This window comes from Erpetoichthys calabaricus, chromosome 2 (assembly GCF_900747795.2).
Source record: "Erpetoichthys calabaricus chromosome 2, fErpCal1.3, whole genome shotgun sequence".
NCBI classification, from domain to species: Eukaryota; Metazoa; Chordata; class Cladistia; order Polypteriformes; family Polypteridae; genus Erpetoichthys; species Erpetoichthys calabaricus.
Window position 1 is genome coordinate 276,236,772 of NC_041395.2, and position 16,654 is coordinate 276,253,425.

General features: G+C 40.6%; 1 protein-coding gene across 1 annotated transcript in view; it reads left to right on the top strand.

Moving 5' to 3' along the window:
• Positions 1 to 14,568, top strand: part of LOC114647061 (dual specificity protein phosphatase 13-like) — a 31,023-nt gene extending 16,455 nt beyond the window's left edge. Inside the window, exon 3 of the mRNA XM_028795569.2 lies at positions 14,218 to 14,568. Within this exon, the coding sequence (XP_028651402.2) occupies positions 14,218 to 14,411 (194 nt within the window). The 3' untranslated portion in view covers positions 14,412 to 14,568. The remainder of the gene's footprint in view (positions 1 to 14,217) is intronic.
• Positions 14,569 to 16,654: the final 2,086 nt, after the last annotated feature.

Genomic DNA, 16,654 nt, shown 5'->3' on the forward strand with positions numbered 1-16,654 from the left:
TGCATCAAAATTGCATCGTCTTGTATATAAACGTCTACACGTGGAAGTGTGTGTGTGTCTGTCCATCTGGCCCAGAAGTGCGAGGCTACAGCATGAAGCTGAAAGGAAGCGACTCTGTCACCAAAGTGAGACCACCAAGGAAAGACAAACTCGCTTAGCTGCTAATACACAAGCGAGATGAGCACATCGGCAAAACGAAACCTCCAAGGTGAGAGAAACTCGCTTAGCCACTGATAGACAATGGGGGCGAGGATGTCCGACTCTGCATTTCAATTTTTGTCTGACAATTTCAATAGTTTCTCGGAGCCTGAGCTTTTTACAGTACGGCTTACACAGCTAATTATCCATCCATCCATCCATCCATTATCCAGCCCGCTATATCCTAACTACAGGGTCACAGGGGTCTGCTGGAGCCAATCCCAGCCAACACAGGGAACAAGGCAGGAAACAAACCCCGGGCAGGGCGCCAGCCCACCGCAGACAGCTAATTATTTCATAATAAATTATTGTAATACCCCAGGGTGCGGGAGACGGAGGAATGGAATTAGCCTCTTGATGTTGATTGTCGATGAGTGGCTCTAATAAGGACCACTGGCATTTTCATCGCGTTTTCTGCCAAATGCTCAGGTCTTCATTAGCACCACATGCTCCCAGCTGCTTGTCTCTTTGTCCCTTCATTCACTCATCCCAGCTACATTTCATCTGAAGTCAGAGGCAACCCGTACGCCACTCCGGTTCTCTGAGTGCCGACCCAAGTCCAGAGTCGAAACTGAGGCTTGCCAGTGGCAAAACATCGAAGCCGATGGGCATCAGAAGCCAGGGGACGCATCTAATCAAAGTGCTCCTCTAAGCGATGTGTCTGTGCCCTCATACCCAGCCCAACCCAAGCTGCTTTATACTTGGCTTCTCCTGGTATTCTGGCCCTTCCCTGACAGTCCACTGCCACCTGAGGAGCACGACCCTCTGAGGTCCTGACACAGAGCTCATTACAGTATATAAAGGTAATGTTGCATTTTCAATATTTAAACCAACAACTTCACACAATTATAATTAACTGAAAGACATGTAAACTGTAAATTAACATGTAATTAACTAATTAAAAAATGATAACAAGTAGCGATACTGCAAATATACATCACATTAACTTAACCAGGCAGTGGATATGCCATATTGTCAGCAAAACTTTTTTTCTTGATACAACAATCTTTTTGCTTAAAAAATGTTCAGAGAAAGGAGACATCACTAAAGAAAATGAATGCTTACATGTAATGTTTTGTTAAGAGCTAGTAACAGAACAACATTTCTGACCAACCTTCTCCACACAGTCCAGTCCTGCACCTCCTGCCCAGTCACACCCTTTTCCTTCAAATCTTTGGCTTCATTCACTTTTTCTTCCTCTGTACACTTTTAAAAATAAATGTGCCAGAGTGGTTCTTCAGAGTATTGCCATAGGGGAATCATTTTTACTTCCCAAAAGATCCATTTACATGATGGTTCCAGAAAGAACCACTTATTTATTTAGATTCGTAACAGGCTCCATACACTAAATAACCATGAACAGATGGTAACAGATTTATGAAATGCCAAAGGTATTCTCTTGCTGCATACAATAACACACAGATTTTCTTAATCTATTAGTGTCCTGCTAGGTAGCCTATCATACTTTAGAGATTGCAGGTTTATTTCTACCTGTTAGAAAGTTTTTCAAAGTACAAAGAGCCAGCTACATATGCAAAGATCCCTTCCCAGAATGAAATGGTGCTTGGTTCAGCCATAGATCTATGAGGAACCACACAACACAATAAAGAACCATAAAATGCCTTTAAAGAACCAGTATTTTTATGAGTGTACTTCCATTCCCATCACTCTCTTGCTCACATATTCATTATCTGTCCACATCACATTCTCATACCAATAATAATCATAATAATAATAATTAATTACATTTATAAAGTGCTTTTCAAGGTACTTAAAACGCTTTACATAGTGATTGGGGAGCCACCACTAATGTGAAGCATTCATCTGGATGATGTGGCGGCAGCCATTTTGTGTCAGCACTCTCACCACACATTGGCTGTTAGGTGGTGAAAGGTTGAGAGATAGCTAATAAGAGACAAGGGAGGATTAGGGGGCCAGAATGACCAGGTCATGGTGGGAAATTTAGCAAGGACATCGGGTTACAACCTACTCTTTACAACAGATGACCAGGGATCTTTAAAGATTACAGAGAGTCAGGATCATATTATTATGTCTCATCCGAACTACAGCACCATTTTTATAGCACAGTGTCCCCGACACTGTACTGAGGCATTGGGACCTACAAACAGACCACAGGGTAAGTGCCCCCTGCTGGCCTCACCAACACCTCTTCCAGCAGCAACCCAAGATTTTTCCTGGTTGGTCTCCTATCCAAGTACTGAACAAACTGGTTAAACCACTTCAAGCTACTTTCCTGTACTTTCTTAGATATCTATCCTGCTTTTGTTGTACCTCCAATTGTCTCATTCCTTCTTCTGATCCTCTTTGTAACTCCACACATCCTTGTCAACAATACCATTTCTGCCATATCCAATTTCTTCTCCTATTCTGTTTCTTTTACTGCCCATGTCTCATCACTGTCTTTCAACGGGACATTAAATCAAATTAGCTTTAAGCATCTTACTGGAGTGAAAAGATTTTATGTAGTATTCTGCACTCAATTCTGGATTCATAGGAATGGCTAACAAGGTCTTCCTCACAAAGAGATTGACCAGTTCTGTGAGCCGTATGATAAACATGAAGTGAGAGATAAATCTTCATATGATATTCATGACCTTTGAGCAGTAACTGCAAGAAGGAGGCAGCAGATACAAATGGTTACTCCATAGGGCTACTAGGCTCACACGGTGACATGGTGAGCATCTTTATAATCTGTGATGATCACAGTGTTGAGCCACTGCTGAGATCAAAAGGAGTCCACTGAATATCTGAGACCTCCATTGTGCCTCCTGCATGGACTATACCAGGCACAGCCCACTGGCCTTGTTTTTCTCAGTTTTTTCTGAAATCTCCTAGGAAATCTATGGGAATAGATGAAGACTGTTTGAGGAGAAGAGAAAATCTAGTCTAGCCTGCTAAGTTTGTTACATCCACAGCATTCATAGCACAAGGTGTTAAGAGGGAATAAAACAACTGATATGGTTTTTCGAAACAAGGCCCTATACTTTTGTAGAGTTTGTGTGTTCCTTTGCCATAAAGAAATGTGTGGAAGGTGGGAGGGTGCCAGCTGTGAGAGATACCTGAAGTCTAAGTCATGTACCATCCTTACAAAGATGTTGTGGGCTTAATGGCTTATGGCTGTGACATGATGAAAGTCAGAAAGCAAAAGCAAGGCTCAGAACTGTCACCATAACCAAAATTGTAACCAGAAATCACAGTCAAGAAAAAATAATTAGAGGTCATTAACACTCACACCCAGAGTCAAGGTGTCCTCCGCATTGTCAGATGGGGAAGAGATGCCGATGCTGATCTTGTAACCCGTCGCTGTGAAAACACCATACCCCACTTTCATTCAACCCATTTGCCAAGCAAAAATGCTCTAAAATGGGGGTGCCCATGAAAATGATGCAAAATAATTATTACCATATTAAATAATACCCCATCACAATGGCTAGGCAAAACAGAAGTGTAGGGAAAAGAAAATATGATATAAAACCATGTCATGCCAAATATCAAGGTAACGAATAAAGAAATTAATCAAAAATAGCAGATGATATGGCTAAGGAAAAATATCACAGCTGGCTATACTAGTGGGAAAGAACACCTCATCTATAAAACTAGGTACTGATGAAGATAAAAATGGCAGGGGAGAAGCTTTCAGCCTCATTGACCTGCAGGCATGTGCCACACCAGATTAAGCTCCATTTGACACGTCTGCTCCCTGACAGTAACAATTACGTGTACCTGTAAAAATGTATTCTACTAATTAGATGAAGCAGAATCGAGAATGGATGATTGGATGGAAGATTGATGCACAACTAAAATATTTTTGCTACTGTTCTCCTTTAAAAGGCACTATGTTGAAGCTGTTTTAGGATTTCAGTGTACTAAAATTATGGAAATCTTTTGTGCCGAGGCTCAAAACAATGATAGGCAATCCACAGTGATAAAGCAAGGTCATCTTATTAGGCACTGAAAATGAAATTAATGTTTGCCCAGTTGTTTTATTGTTACTACACAGTCATCTCTGATATGTTCAGCAGGCGTTCAGAGGTTACAGTGACATACCGCAGCTAGTGTAGCAAGCTGTTACTAAAAATAAACGCTTGTTGTCACTCTGACAAAGCCTCAAGGTCTTTAATTTTCTTTCCCAGTTCAAATGATTAAACCAAGCTTACAGAGCACATATTTCATTTTAGCAAGGTGATCTGGAAAAGCCCTTCTATAAAGCGACCTGAAGAACTGGATAACTGCACCGTGACCAGGTCTCGTGGTAATATGGCTCATTCAGCAACTCCCTATGAAACAAGTGCATTAAATGGAGGGAAGGATGGGCATATACAGTACATGGAGGGGGATAAGCTCATCAACTCTTTATAGCCTTTTTGAGGGCACTGTTTGTTAGGATCATCATGCATTTTGATTATATTTAGACTTTGTGCAACCATTCATTTATTATTTGAAAATCATATAGAGACATAGCACTAATGACAGAAAAATAATGAAGTAGGTGATCTTTAGCTAAAACAGTGACAACTTGCATACATGGGCTTGTGGGTCTAGTGACCCACCCCAAACTGCATCCAAAAAAAGTTCTCGTCTACCTCTGGCTGCACATATTGATATTGCGGCCTTTTTTTTAAAACTGTTTTACCAGCTTTATCACTAATTTCAGTTTAAGTTCAACGTGCTTTGCTAACTGGGCTGCTTCACCATTAAGGCGAAGCTTTCTAATAAATTAATTTTCCAAGGGGGTGTTAGTTTTAACAAGTGTGGACATGGAGTGTGCACAATACAAGATGAAGCAATACCACACTGCTCGGGCATTCGCTCCCATCTGCTTCTTCTAGAACGTGCATCAGCAGCTTTATACCTTTTTTTCGTGATGACATTATCTACATATCTAAAAGAAATTCTAAGGCTATCCACTAGATGGCAGCACTGTAGTAGGTAGCAGAGATGCAGCAGCAGAGATCACCAGCACACAGACTCCATCTACACTGGCTTTACGCTGAGGTAGTGGTTATCTCACATGTCATGCATCAACAGGCTCAATGACATACAAGTTAACTCGTACCTCACGTTCATAGTGTTAAGTAGTTCATGTTTCTCTAGGCTATTTAAAGGCTCTAGGTTTGGCTAAGTTAGGATTCTTTATGTTCACTTAATTGTTTTAAGTATTTCAACTAGTCTTTGAGGAAAAACGTCTGTTGGTTAGTTTTGAAGATGTTCAGCATTATTTGAGAAAATGTATGTGTTTCTTTATTTCTTATTATATGCATCAATTTCTTGCTTAGTTCCCTTCAATTCCATTTTTATTATTTTTGTCCATCAAGGCAAAATTGAGATCTGAGTTTAAGGGTATTAGAATAGCCTCTCCTGGGTGGTCCTGGGATCTCGTTATGCAGAGAATGGTTACAGAAGGATTACAGGAAATATTTGTCTTACTTCCTGTCCCTTAACTATACTTGTTTTCAGATTCTAGCCAGGATTTTGTTGTTTTTAATTTGCTCATAGATGAAAAGTGTTAAACCAGTTCTGAACATTACCCATTTCTTGCTATCCGTCTATATCAAAAAATTTTATAAAAAAAAGCAGATGAACGAAAAAAATTTTACTTGGTCCATCACAAGCTGAAGTAGTGAGAATAGGAAGAAGCAAGTGTGTGCAGCTGCAGACTACACGAGCCATTAATGTCACATTTTTCGAGGATCACCACAGCCAAGAGGGAGACAGCTCACTAATCCCAGACATTTTCAGGCAGAATCCAAGTTACAAAATGTTTTTAAATTATTCTATGAATACGTTTTCTTAAAAAGGCTTCCAACATTTTATGAAAGATGTTAAAAAATGTTAAAATTGTTCTCAATTAATTCCCAGGGTACTACTACTTTAATAAAAACAGATTTGTTCTTATAGGACAGGTATCTCATCTGGAAACTCTTCAATCGTGTCATAGTTTTTATCAGGACTATTAAATCTTCATGGATATGCATCACCTTGTAAAACATGGTAACTTAAACGCAGTTTAACCATGAATGTGGATTAAAAGCAGGGTGCCAAGGAAACACATTCATCTGTCCATCATTTTCTAAGTCATTTATGCAGTAGGCATCAGAGGTAACCTACAAAACTGAATCTCTAGTTGGTTGACTGGCAGCAGACAAAGAGTACAGATAAGAGAAGAATACTCCACATGGAACAAGGTCATCATAGGCCCTAAGGAGCCTGTTCATGGACCATTGCTTTTTCTGATTTATATTAATGACATTGATTCTAGTATAGTTAGCGAACTTGTCAGATTCACAGATGACACTAAAATTGGAGAGATGGCAGAAACAGAGGAGGCAGCAAAAACAAATTCAAAATGACCTGGACAACCTTCAGAAATGGGCAAACACCTGGAAAATGCAGAAGATGTAGAAAAGTGCAAAGTGCTTCACATGGGCAAAAGGAGCATCGATTATAATTACAAGATGGGAGACACTGCCCTATAAAGGAAGCAACCTCTGAAAAGAATTTAGGAGTTTATGTTGACGCATTACGCAATGCACAGAAGGTAAATACAATGTTATAGACTATATATATATATCATAAAAAAAATGCTGAATTTAAGTTGAAGGACATTGTGTTCAAACTATATAATGGGTGTGGCAGAAGTGCTGCAGATCTTGCTTCTGGAGCTGTCCAGGCGCCTCTTGGCGGTGGCCACGGACCCCAACAGGTTTGAGCTTCAGAGCTGCAAGTCTGTGGCCCTGAAGCAACCCGGGGGGGCTGCCCTCTCATGTCCCGGGGTATAAATTGCCCTCCTCCTGGTACTCTGCTCCTCCAGGTCTCCTGGTAGGGCACAATCCCCGGCCATCCATCACAACCTAAAACATGAAACTGTAGAGTGTTTTTTCAGATATCCTGTTAGTACAGAATTTGTTTAAATATATTTGTAAATTAACGCAAGCAGAGGGCCGATATGGATGACTGGGGTAAGAGACCTCATTTGTAGGCTCAGCTGTGTGAGCCATCCTAGAAAAGAAAGGCCAGAGGCAGGAAGAAACGGCAGAGAAACAGATGGTGTATAGTGTGTGCAATGGAGGAGGCCCTGGAGACTCCTTTCAGTATCTTTAGTAAGGGCAAAGGGTCTGTTCAGAGACACTCCGATGCCTGTTTTTCAGTATAAGGGTCAAATAGTCCCAATACAATGTTTTATTTTTTAATTATGACTGTAGTTCTCACCTGAAAAAAGAATTCACATGAAAATGGAGAAAAACGGATGTTTATGTTGTTGCCTTTTGGCTTAATGCATAGAATAGACATTAAAGTCTGTTCACCTGTGTCATTGATTTTTGTCTCATGCTCACATAAATACATACAGATATTAATTATAAAATGCATTTACAGTTATGGTACTAAATTATCTGATGGAACCTGATGCTGCACACATGCGTATCGTATGGGTCTCAGTGTACTGGGGTAAACCCTGTATAACTAAAAAGTCGACTTGCCTGGTTTCTTCTAAAATTCCCTGTACACTTTCTCCTTCTGAGCCTTAACAAATATTCCCTTCGCTTTTCCTTCCATACTTTTCCACCTCCATGCCTTGTTTGATTTAGCAATAGGAAGCACTCAAAATTACATATGGCATCTATATTTAGGCCTGCTTCAGTATTACTTCTTATAAAGCACTGAGGCCACCAGAGTCCTAACAAACTGAATAGTTAGGCACTCTGACCAGTTGTTGTGCACACAGGACCACAATACGTCATTCCCCAGAGTCTCCACTGCTACCTAGGAGTTAGTATGCACACGCCTAGGGTCCAAGTATCTAAAAGGCAAATCTGAAGTTCTTGTCCACCAAGAAATCTATGGCTTGATCCTCCCTCCAACAGTTTGACACATGGCCTCTCCTGCATTGCTCTTCTGGAGTTTAAGCTATATGCTGTGGGGCTACTGCCTCTACCACAGGCACGGGGGAATCTTACTTCATTGGCATTAAATACAGCCCCACCAGGTGCATGCCCTCCTTTACCCCAAGCCACTTACTGAAGGGGTCATTGCCCTTGCCACTCCAGAGACCTATTTGTACCCCCCTAATCAAGTCAGTCTGTGATCACATACTGGCACCCAAAAGCCTTCGGTATGGACTGTGCCATGTCTTCGGCCACATCTCCTACATGCATTGGCACATCAAAAGCAATATGTCTCTGTGCACTTCCACAGTCTCTGATGTTGGTGCAAGGCAAGAGTAATGCTTTGGCTGTATTACAGGAGGCCACTGCACCTAATATATTTTTATATAGTGCCTTTCCCATGCTATAGGTGCTTGCCTATATGCTCCTAAGGCATCTACTTGTTCCTCACAACTTTAAAGAACTTTTTTGACACGTGCTATTCATTTTAGCCGTTTCAGATTTTGACTGTCAGGCTTGTACTTTTGCCTACATCCTGACCTACTATCAAGCATTTCTTTTGACTGACTTTCTTCTGTGTTTTGACCATGTCTCCTCAGTGACGTGCGGTGACGTTCATGGCTGGTGAGGCACGGACTCCTTCAGAGTCAGATCTACAAATATATGAACCCAAAAGAGTAGCTTATTCACTATTCAATTGGCAGCATGCACATTGACTATTGGTTATGATTCATATCGCATCAGTATTCTTTACACACACACAGTTAAGGTGCATATTTGGCTAAGAAAGAACGTTACAGTTATCGCGGCGAGAGAGCGTATTTGCTCTGCACCCTCCATGGGATCTAACTTTGCCGTTGCAACTTCACAATTCAAACTCATTCAATACAAATGAAAGTATAGAGTGGAGTACAAAAAAAAAACTGATTTCAATTTTGACCCTTATTGAAATATTTAGTTGTTTTTAATAGCTTTTAATTCTGATGCTTTACTCAATTTTAATACAGACTGTTCAACGGAAGGATAACAAGAAAAAAAAAGAATTTATTTAAGGTCAAAATTTAGTTTTTAAATATTGCATTGCTTTTTTCTTAGTCTGATCCCAAATTTAAATAAAATTGAAAACCGTTTATGGTCTTACTTTTATTTTTTAATGAAGTCCATGTGCCTATCCCTCTCTGTCACTTTCTTGTAAAAGTCCTCCTTATTTTCCTTTAGTTTTAAAAATCTCAATCTTAAATTTTGGCAGTCAGTCGAAACAAAAATAAAAATAAAAATAAATGGACCGGTGCAGTGCACTTGACTTTCTGATATCGCTAACATATTGGCACCTCTGCATAGAAGAACAGCAGCAACGAGCACCTGTTGGGCACACATCTGCCCCCTTCGGTGTGGCACGGTACTGTCTGCCTCCCCTTGTGCCTTTTCACTGCTGTTTTATGTCCGATCAGCAAGACTAAATCTGTCACACACATTCATTAAAGATCTTAGCCAGACTGTGGAAAGTCAATGTATAATAAACGTGCCTGCAAACATCATTTTGGTGACATACAGAGAGACAGCAACAAGCACGCGCCAATTGCATGCATCAACCCAGTGTGTGAGGGAGAGCGCAGTCTGAGGTGAGGCTCGTCTCGTTGCCCCTGCACCTCGTATTTCTCCCGTGTATTTGAACAGGAAACGAGCCAATTCAGCAATTTTAGCTATAAAGATGATCAAAATTATTGGAATGACACAGAAAACAAAGTTACAGCACAGACCAGTGGACACATTTATTTTATGATATCATTATTAGTTTTTTTTTAAAAAATTTTCATGATAACAGGTGAGGCTCTGCCTCCCCTGACTTCCCGTCCCTGTGTCTCCTTATGTCCATCTAACTAATTTGAACCCTTTATAATGTTGCCAGCAAGTCCTCCCAAGTACAGTTGAGTCCTCCATTATTAGACAAGGTCTTGCTCCCTAAGTGCTGTAAGCTCCAAAGAGGAGGAAAAGGCAACATAAACAGAAAAACAAACACACAGGAGTCGCAGCAGCTCCACATCTTGAATACATCATGATTGGGATCACCATGTTCTTATTTTTCATTTAGAGAAAAAAAAAAAAAAAAAAAATTGCAAAATTCCAAAATATACAAAAGCAACTAAATGCCTGTTTCTGTCTAAAGGAAAGCGTTTCACTAAATGTTTTTGTTTTGCAGTGTCCGTCTCAGTCTACTCTGATTAAGTTATGAGAATTTCTGCTGCAGGTAATTTCTGGTGCCTTGAAGATCATGAAAAGGCTTTTATTTCTATTTGGCGTTTTGCTTGATGTACTTTTTGAACTCAGTCCTTTCTCATTTCTATCTGCTTTCGTCAGAGCTAATTCTGTTCTGAGATTTTATGAGATTTTCATGCACACCTTTTCCTTGTTGCACCAGCAGCAGGCTCCTCTTGGTGTATCTGGAAGCCACACACATAAATCTGAGTGCCTAAAAGGACGGGAAGACTCTGGGCATGGCTTTTGTCATTGCCAACTGCTGCAGACGGAGTCATTTCACACGGCCCATTTCTGACACCCTCAAAAAAGTAAGACCTGCTTCAACACAGTCTGGGTTCTGTGTACCTTTCCATAATGCTCTGTCTAATGCCGTTTATGATTTTATTATCTTAAGGGATAATCTTACAACAACAAAATTTTAAACAAACACCTAAATAACAGGAAATGTCACTCAAAAAGCAACTCCAGCCTGATTTCAACTTATGACTCAAATGGTGCGAGATCATGAACGTCCATGCAGGCCTCTATCTATGCAGCTATCCTTTAATCTGCTTAACTGGTTTAGGGGACTGAGTACCAATCAAGGCAGCACTGGGCATAAGGCACGAACCAACCCTGGACAATGTGCCAGTCTCACAAAGCTTTTTTTTTGGGTATGAAATTCTTATAAACTAGTGCAGAGCTGGCATATCTAAATATTTTTATCTCACACAGCTTCAGGTAATTGGCCTGGGATTTCTTAGAATGACCATGTGCCAGAGTGTGGCCCGTATTGTTGTGGATCCTGCTCGATGCCCAGGACTGTTGTTCAAACTACCAGCTCCCAGCAGACTCTTGTTTGTAATTTTGGTACCAAATAATCCACTTTGGTCCTCTGTACAGACCAAGCCACAGTTTCAGATTCTTGGTAAGGAATAAAGTTCTTGACAAAATCCTGGGAAAGGGATTGAAAAGGGTTCAGGTAAACTGAGCAAATATCATAAGGGCAGCTATTGTGTATATCATTTTGTTCCACAATTGGAAAATACATTAAATACTATCATATATGATTACTCATTAAATACTATAACCTGAGAAATAAACAATAAATAATATACTTAGCGCATACTAAACTGCAAGTGAAAATGATATCAGATTTCCACAGAAGTGTTAAAAGGCTGCATGTCAAGATGAGCAAACTTGCCATTTGCTACTGTATTTATCTACAGAAGTATAATAAATCTGACAGACTATCTAGAGCACTAATCATTATTCATAGTTTAACCAAAAGCACCTGATTATACAGTAGAGAACATTCGACAGTAAACACTGGCATCTACTAAATTAGTTTTTCTGTATGCCATCTAAGGAGCTGTTCGCTCTAATCTAGTGCATGTTACAGAGCCTACAGTAATCTTTAACAAGTATATGCATTCTAATGAGAGACTTTATTATCCTGTCTCCTGCGCCCATGATAATCCTATGAAATGCTAAGACCCAGCCAATTTTGTAGGTTATTGCTCTGTAAAAAGTGCAGGAGTTCAGCATTATAACAGATATCCTTTAATTGAAAAGGTCAATGAAAAATAAAGCACAACTACAGTTTCCATACAACCCAAAGCGACTTTCCCTGTTGTTTTGTGGAAGATTAATTCGGAGGTTAAATTGGATTTTAATGGCTGCAGGGGTGCTACTGAAGTCCTCTACGAGGTGAAGGAGTTGTTTATTCCAAATCTTCACAAACTTCCCTTCATTCCCTCTGACCTCTTCCATCCCAGATGCTTTCGTATCGCTGGCCATAAACATCCAACTGGTAACAGGTGCACAAAGCAACGCACTTTTTACATTTGTCCACGAGAGGGCACTACAGCCACATGTTTATTTTACAAGCCTTCCGCTCCTCAGTCCTACTCCTAAACAGCAAGTTCCTCTTTCGCAGCAAGGCATGGAGGATGACCTTCAGATCTAAAAGAAGGCCAAGTCCTACTCATTTTAAGCCACATAATGTATTTCACTAGCTATTCACCTATAAATACAAAAAGACTGATACTTGTATATTTTAAATTAGGGTTGCAATGTAATGCGATAGCACTGCTGCTTCAAGGATCCAGCATCCTGGGTTCAAATACCCTATTCGGTCTTTGTCTGCATATTCTCCCCGTGTCTGTGCTGAGATTTCTCCCAAATCCACAAAGACACGCATAGTACCGTAGGTTAATTAGCAAATCTGAACTGGCCTGTGCGGGTGAGTGCAATTGACTGGTGCCCCAGGCTGGGGTATATCCTGCCTTGTGACAAATACTGTTAATATGGCCCTGAATGGAAATAAGCAGGTTGAAGAACGCAATGTTAGGAAAAATTAATAAATCGGCACAGTGGTGCAGTGATTAGTGCTGCTGCCTCCCAGCTCTACGAGAAAGAGTTCACATCCATGGTGTATAGAGCTTACATTGACATTCTTCTCTCATCCCAAAGACTTCCATTCCATTTTCCAACCCGCTGAATCCGAACACAGGGTCACGGGGGTCTGCTGGAGCCAATCCCAGCCAACACAGGGCACAAGGCAGGAACCAATCCCAGGCAGGGTGCCAACCCACCGCAGGACACACACAAACACACCCACACACCAAGCACACACAAGGGCCAATTTTAGAATCGCCAATCCACCTAACCAGCATGTCTTTGGACTGGGAGGAAACCGGAGCGCCCGGAGGAAACCCACGCAGACACGGGGTGAACATGCAAACTCCACGCAGGGAGGACCCCCACGTTTGGTTAATTGGCAGCTCCGAATTGGATAAGCAGGTACAGAAAATGGACGGAGGAATAAATCTCTATTTTATATTGTGGATTGCTTGGTGAAAATCCCATTTTTTACATACAGTATATACATGTGTTAATATATACTGTTTGTGCCTTTTTTAAACAATTACATTAGAAACATGTTCAATCAGATTTATTTATTTAGTGCCTTTTGACACCGACACAATATTTCATAACGTATTTAATAACCTGCAATAGATGTTTCATTCTTTTCTTTTTTAAATTTGCCTCACAGCTAAAAACAAACAGTCCAAACAGGCCATTTAAAGAGAGCAAAGAAAAAGCAGGAGGAAATAACAAAGAAGCAAAAAAAGTAAAAGAATAACTGTTTTAGAAATGACACGACAGATTAAAGGTCAGCCGGTCTTCAGGCTGTTTATGAACACTGAAGCAGACACAGACAGACACAAACAAAAAATTCAGAGGGCTGCTCTATGAGTCAGTAAATGGGATTTGAACCTGACAAGAAAAGGTCAGTTATTTTTATATTTTAAATCAAGATCTTTAATTTCAAAGATTCTCTTGTAAAAACCATAGACTTGTATAGCACTTCACTGAACACGCATGTTCAAGCTCACAAGAAAGTATTGGACACATCTGGACAGAACTTACAATACAACAAATGTGTAAAGAGTACCTTTTCATTATTATATTGTTTTCACAAGCAACTAATACCTAACGGCCCAGATAGCTAGCCTTTTGCACAGTTTTGAATGTTCCTGATTTTTATGTTTCACTGAAGGAAAGATTTTTTTAGGACATCATAAAAGATGACAAATACAGAAAATGGAAAAGCCACAGCATCTCTCCTGTTGGTCTTGCCCTGAACCCCTGCACACTTTCACAGAACAGATCTGCTCCCAGTTTCCAGTATTTTCCTTTGACATTTTTAATGTAAAAACTGAAGTAAAAAACATTCGCAAGGAAATATTACACAAAATGACATTCAAATGTTGCCTGTGGCATTAAGCAAAGAACAGTATTAGTGTTGGCTACTTTAACCAAAGCACAGTAACTGACAGCTCTGCCACTAAAGGCTACATTTTCTTTACAGATAAAGTATTTGTCCATTGTGCAATGGGAGTCAGCCGATCTGCCACTCTGGTGCTGGCTTTCCTCATGATCTGCGAGAATATGACCCTGGTGGACGCCATCAAGACGGTGAGTGAACACAGGAATATCTCTCCCAACAGCGGATTTCTCGATCAACTGCGAGAACTGGACATGCGCTTAAACGAACGAAGATAATGACTGAGCTCCTCTTTAACGCTTGTCTACAGTGTGTAATAGTACTGGGTATGAGGACGGTCTATGCCTAAAAGGTTTATGTTTGTAATGATGGTCTGAATATCACCAAAGCCTCCCGACTCACAATAAAGGCTGCTAACCACTTAATGCTCAATTATCCAGCCTGTCTTTTCATAATTTTTCTGTGTTCCAAAAGGTGTACTCCATAATGAGTAAACTAATGCTAAGTGGCCATCTAGTCTGCAGGTACAGTATGATGGATTTCTCTTTTTTATTTTGGCGGAAACGGGCTTTAATATCAATGGCACATTAAGGTGGCTGAAGCAAATTATGACAGATAAATTTACAGAGTATGGCATAAAAGCCAGGGAAGCCACTTAGTTCATTCAACCTGTTTGGTCGGCTAACAGCCAACTTTTCCCAGCCGGTCGCATCCAAGTAATGTTCGTAGTCTCCAGTTCATCTTTTCCTACGAACCTTCCTGTGATTGCAAGCAGTTGCGGGCGGCGCTGCCTTCACGATTGCGCCGACTCGAGTGACTATTCGGGCATCTGACTTCGAGGGGTCGCTTCTTCGCAGCAAGCTACCGCTCCCGTCACGATCTCCTCGCAGAAGCTTTTTGTCATCGTCTGATCGAGACCACAGTACCAGTATAACCTGCGAGTTATCTTCATTGGGCACTGGAAACGCAAACTAGGTTCTCACTTGGCCGGGAGTGCTACATTCTCGAGTGATTAATCGGGCTTGTGACTGCGAGGGTGTTTTTTTTTCTTCGCAGCACTTCGGTTCCTCTACACATAAAGGTAAATCTTTATAAATAAAGCTTTAAAAATATAATATTCTGAAGATCATGAAATAACTCGCACTCGGGGTTCGTGCATCAAGGCAATTATATGTAATATAAACGTCAGTCAACACTTAATGGAAAAATAGTTATTCAAAACCTAAAGTGTGGAAAACTACCCGCATTTCTCACAAGTTCGCAGCACATAGCCTGTTTGACAGACGCCTGTCACTGCAGTGCGCGCTGCCCAAAAGCGCTCAACTCAAACAGCACGGGCACGTCCATTGGCTCTTTGTTAGCTCCGCCCTTTTCTTTAAAATTACGCCCCCTTCACTTACCTGCACATACAGTATATATGTATGCGCGCACTGCTATGCATTTCTTAAAATAAACTAGTAGACGCAAGTGTAATAGGAGTAGCGCATGTTAAAAGGCACACTACGGATCAGGGGCTTTACAGTCAAATCTAAACTCCACAATACTCCATCACCCTTTAACTTCTGCAGCGTACAATCTTTTCCTAATTGACGTTAAAACTTTTCAAAGGCACGCACAATAATCAATAGAAGAACGGCTCTAATCTTTTCCATTTTCAGAAGCTCCCACAGACCCACCTCTGACTAACAAGGCTAGAGCAGGCAGCAGCTCAGCCCCCCCGTCCAGCTAATGAGGCATGCATTTACATCTCTGATAAACGTTCCATTTATCTGCTAGCCGCCCCTGTTTGGTTGACGTCCAAGGATAAGCCGACAAATGAGATCCTCATGGAGAAATCGTACGGCAAATTAGGCTCGTACAGCAGTACACTGGAATAAATATTCACGTTTAACACACATTTTCACAGCTCATAGTAAAGTATTGGGCGCATCTGGATAGAAATTATAATAAGCAGGCTGAAATACAATTTATTCAGGGTTTTTTTTTTTTTAGAGTGTGACTGCTACACTTTTTTTTTTCTCTATTTGCTCAGTTTGTTTGCTGCATGTAACCAGGACTAATTCAGATGAAACATCATTTTCCTGGTTTTAATTAAACTGGGGCAGCAGCATGCCATAAGCAGCCATACAATGGGGTTAATGACAACTGTATTTTTTAATGTGTGGGGCACAGCAAATTGACTACTTGACTGGTTATTTTCAAGGAAACAGTAAGAAAGAAAGGGTGGATTTTGGAATTAAGACATTTTCAACTCAGTTTGAAATCTATCCCAAAACAAAAGTAACAGATGTGTATACAATTTACAAGGGATACTTTATTCAGTTTCTATCATACTGTGTTCTGTCACATAAAAGAAATCAAGCTTTTGTGGGCTGAGCACCTAAGCAGACTCTCGGGGGGTTCAGACGTGCTTAAATGTTAAAACTCTTCCAGCTTTATTCTCAAAAGCTCTCCCTCCAGAAGCGCAACAATACAAGTAAATTATTGCACTATTCTATTGAAAGGCTTTCTTTTATCAGGC